General features: G+C 38.7%; 1 protein-coding gene across 1 annotated transcript in view; it reads right to left on the minus strand.

Annotated features, from left to right (window-relative positions):
• The window catches only part of sfxn5a (sideroflexin 5a), a gene marked incomplete in the record, with an annotated part of 43,810 nt that extends 42,658 nt beyond the window's left edge, over positions 1–1,152 (minus strand). Inside the window, 1 exon segment of the mRNA XM_014018016.1 lies at positions 655–1,152. Coding sequence (XP_013873470.1) covers positions 655–702 — 48 coding nt within the window.
• Between the last annotated feature and the right edge of the window lie 1,829 nt (positions 1,153–2,981).

Genomic DNA, 2,981 nt, shown 5'->3' on the forward strand with positions numbered 1-2,981 from the left:
AAACATGTGTGACCGTCGGTGTCATCTGCTACTGACGGGTTAAAAACAGAAACAGAAACTCTTTGCTTGAGGCTTACTTTACTTTTCTGCATCTCGTCAACGTCAGAGAGTGACAGACGCAGGTGTGTGGTTACCATGGTGACCAATATGACTCAGCTGTTTTCATTTTTCTTTTTATCTTTTCTACAGTTCTTTCAGCAGAATATAGGCATTTTTACAATATTTAGGCAGCAACTTTTTTTAAAAAAGTCAAAAATAATCTTGTTTTGTTGACAAAATGTTAAGTTCACAAAGTGCAGCGTTCAAGAAAACTTTATTGCCCACTTTTGACCTTTGAACAAAAAAAAAAAAATACAAGACCTTACAGTAAACTTATACATTAGAGAAATAATGTTTAAAAACTGATAAACCGTATTTTTTTTTTCTTGGACATAATTTTGTTATTTTGGGCATTATTATTATTTTAAGTCCCTGACATCAAACTAGTTAAACTACCTAGCTCGTTTTAAATAGTTTTTAATAACCTGACCTGCTTCTGAACTGAAACATAAAATAATTTAAATAAGCCTGCAGATATTATCACTCCCCCGCAGAAGAGCTTCACGYGATGAAAGTTGTTGCTGCACTTTTAAATGAGGTCCAGTTGAAAGTTACCTGGTTGAAACGAGACTTTCCGTACAGGAAGGGCGGATATTCAGACATGCTGCAAACAAAACAAGGTTTAAAACGTGTCCGGTTTGTTTCGCTCCACAACAAAAGTACGAGCAAAAGTCAGCTGTCGCTAGGTGCATTATGGGAAATGTAGTTTTTCTGAGTTGATTTACCGTGCCAGTTTAGGAATGTTACTTTTAATAGACTACAACTCCCAAACTCATCTTATTCTCCTGTAGTTTTAGAACTGAAACTTACGGAGCCCGCCAAATAAAAATAAGTAGGAACTATTTATTGACCTTAACCGTCCGTCTCCGTTTTAAAGTGACACTTCCTCCTCCTGCCGCTGGTTACTTTCCTCTGCCTTCATCCGGGAGATTTTCTCTTCACCTGCCGCGCGACTTCTCTTCTGCTCACGTGCCCGTATTAAAGAAGGAGCAAACAGAATAATGAGCTTTGATAGTGAGACGGATCAAATGAGACCTAATTTGTGTTTCTACTGGAGCTGGAGCCGATCAGTGATGTTTGCATTTATAAAGCAAATGTAGCCCCCTAGTGGAAGTCCTGCGCTTCATGTCTGTGACCTAAAATTTAACACAAAAGCAAAATTACATCACCACACATTAACACTACGTCTGCACATTTCCAGTATTACATTATTATTTTCACGTTATTATGATAATTTACATAAAATTGAATCAATATAATCACTCCGGTTTCCCCCCAGAGACCCAAGACATGTACAAGAGGTTTCCTCCAGGCCTCCYTTGCAAAAAAAGATCTGTGATCTCAATGGGATTTGCCCGGTTAAATAAAGGTTATTAATAAGAAATGATTAACAAAAGATACGGTGAGCAGAAAACACAAAATACTCTTTATTAAATATACAAAATTTGTGAAACAGAATTGCATCACGTATTGTAAACTTTCCAATCTTACATACCAGTTTGAGCACATTTCACCACCTACAGTCAAGGACCAAAAAAAAAAAAATCATTTCAAACATAAATATAAACCTAACCAAATGGAAGACATGAATGAGATTATTATTCCTCTCCTTTTCAGGTGCCGATTTGTTTACACAGTCATCCTAATGTTGCAATCACACAGCAGAGCCGAGGCGCTTTGAGCTCCCTGGCAAACGATCACTAACAGGTGTCAAAACAAGGCCGGGTGTTTTACTCAGAGACAATCAGAGGAGTGCAGAACAGTGTAAAGTCAGTCTAACTACACCGATATCACACAGACAGCAGAGGTTTGAATCTGACATTTAAAGTAGTGCAAAAACATCCACAACGCTGTTAAAAGTGGCATCATGTTAGAATACTTTACGGTGCATCAATCAGCTCTATAAGATTAAGGGTTTTTTCCACGTTTTTTGGCATTTCACAGTAAATCATTGACAGTTTCTACTGGTATGCATACTATTTTATTGTGCAGTGACCTAAACAATATCATAAAGCATCAAAAGAGTTAAAAACACATTTTTCAGTGAACACGTGGCTTTTCTTCTTCCTAATCTGAACCCACCCAGAGCACTGGCTAGTTAAAATGAAGTGCTTAGGTTTTCGACGAACGTCAAAACTAAAACCAAAAAATAAGGCAGCGTTTGGTATTTTCGACACAGCGTATACGCTGTAAAAAAAAAAAAAAAGTGGCGCGCGTCCCTTTTGTAACACCTGGAAGTGTGGAGCAGAAAGCAGATGCGGCCCGTGAACACTGAGGGAGGGAAGTCAAGTACCAGCATGTCGCAGGCATCTTCTCAATGCACTGGCAGTCGTGTTGATAACATGCATGTGGGAAGGCAGGAGCATGAAGATCAGAGAGAAGGCGGCGGGGCCTGATCTTGACGGATACTGTTTTCACCCGATAACACTGTGACCCTTATGAGRATCGGTTAGCTTATGGGGCTGAGCACGGAGCAGACAGGAGAGAAGAGAAAGAGAAGAATGACGCGAGCGAGAGATAAACAGTGCTTGTCGTGCAGTGAGATTCAAACCTTTGTTGGCTAAGAACACTTCAGAACATTTGGAAGATACAATCAGTTCCTCAGCAGCGTGGACATGAAGGGGTTTGAACTCTCACGTCTCTCATTTGGTTTGCAGTTTCAAGAAGTGTGTCAAAGCGCTCTGCGTTAAAGGGATCCACGATTAGTTGTAACATTAAACTTTATTTGATTAACATTTATTTAAACTGTAAAATAACGACTGTAAAAATACTGTAGGATGTTCAGTTTATTAAAAATTTTTTAAATATATTTTAACACGGACGGAGCCATTTTATTTACACTCAAAGCATTCTGGGTAAATGATGACATCAACTAGGTCATC

Source organism: Austrofundulus limnaeus, unplaced genomic scaffold (assembly GCF_001266775.1).
Source record: "Austrofundulus limnaeus strain Quisiro unplaced genomic scaffold, Austrofundulus_limnaeus-1.0 Scaffold181, whole genome shotgun sequence".
NCBI classification, from domain to species: Eukaryota; Metazoa; Chordata; class Actinopteri; order Cyprinodontiformes; family Rivulidae; genus Austrofundulus; species Austrofundulus limnaeus.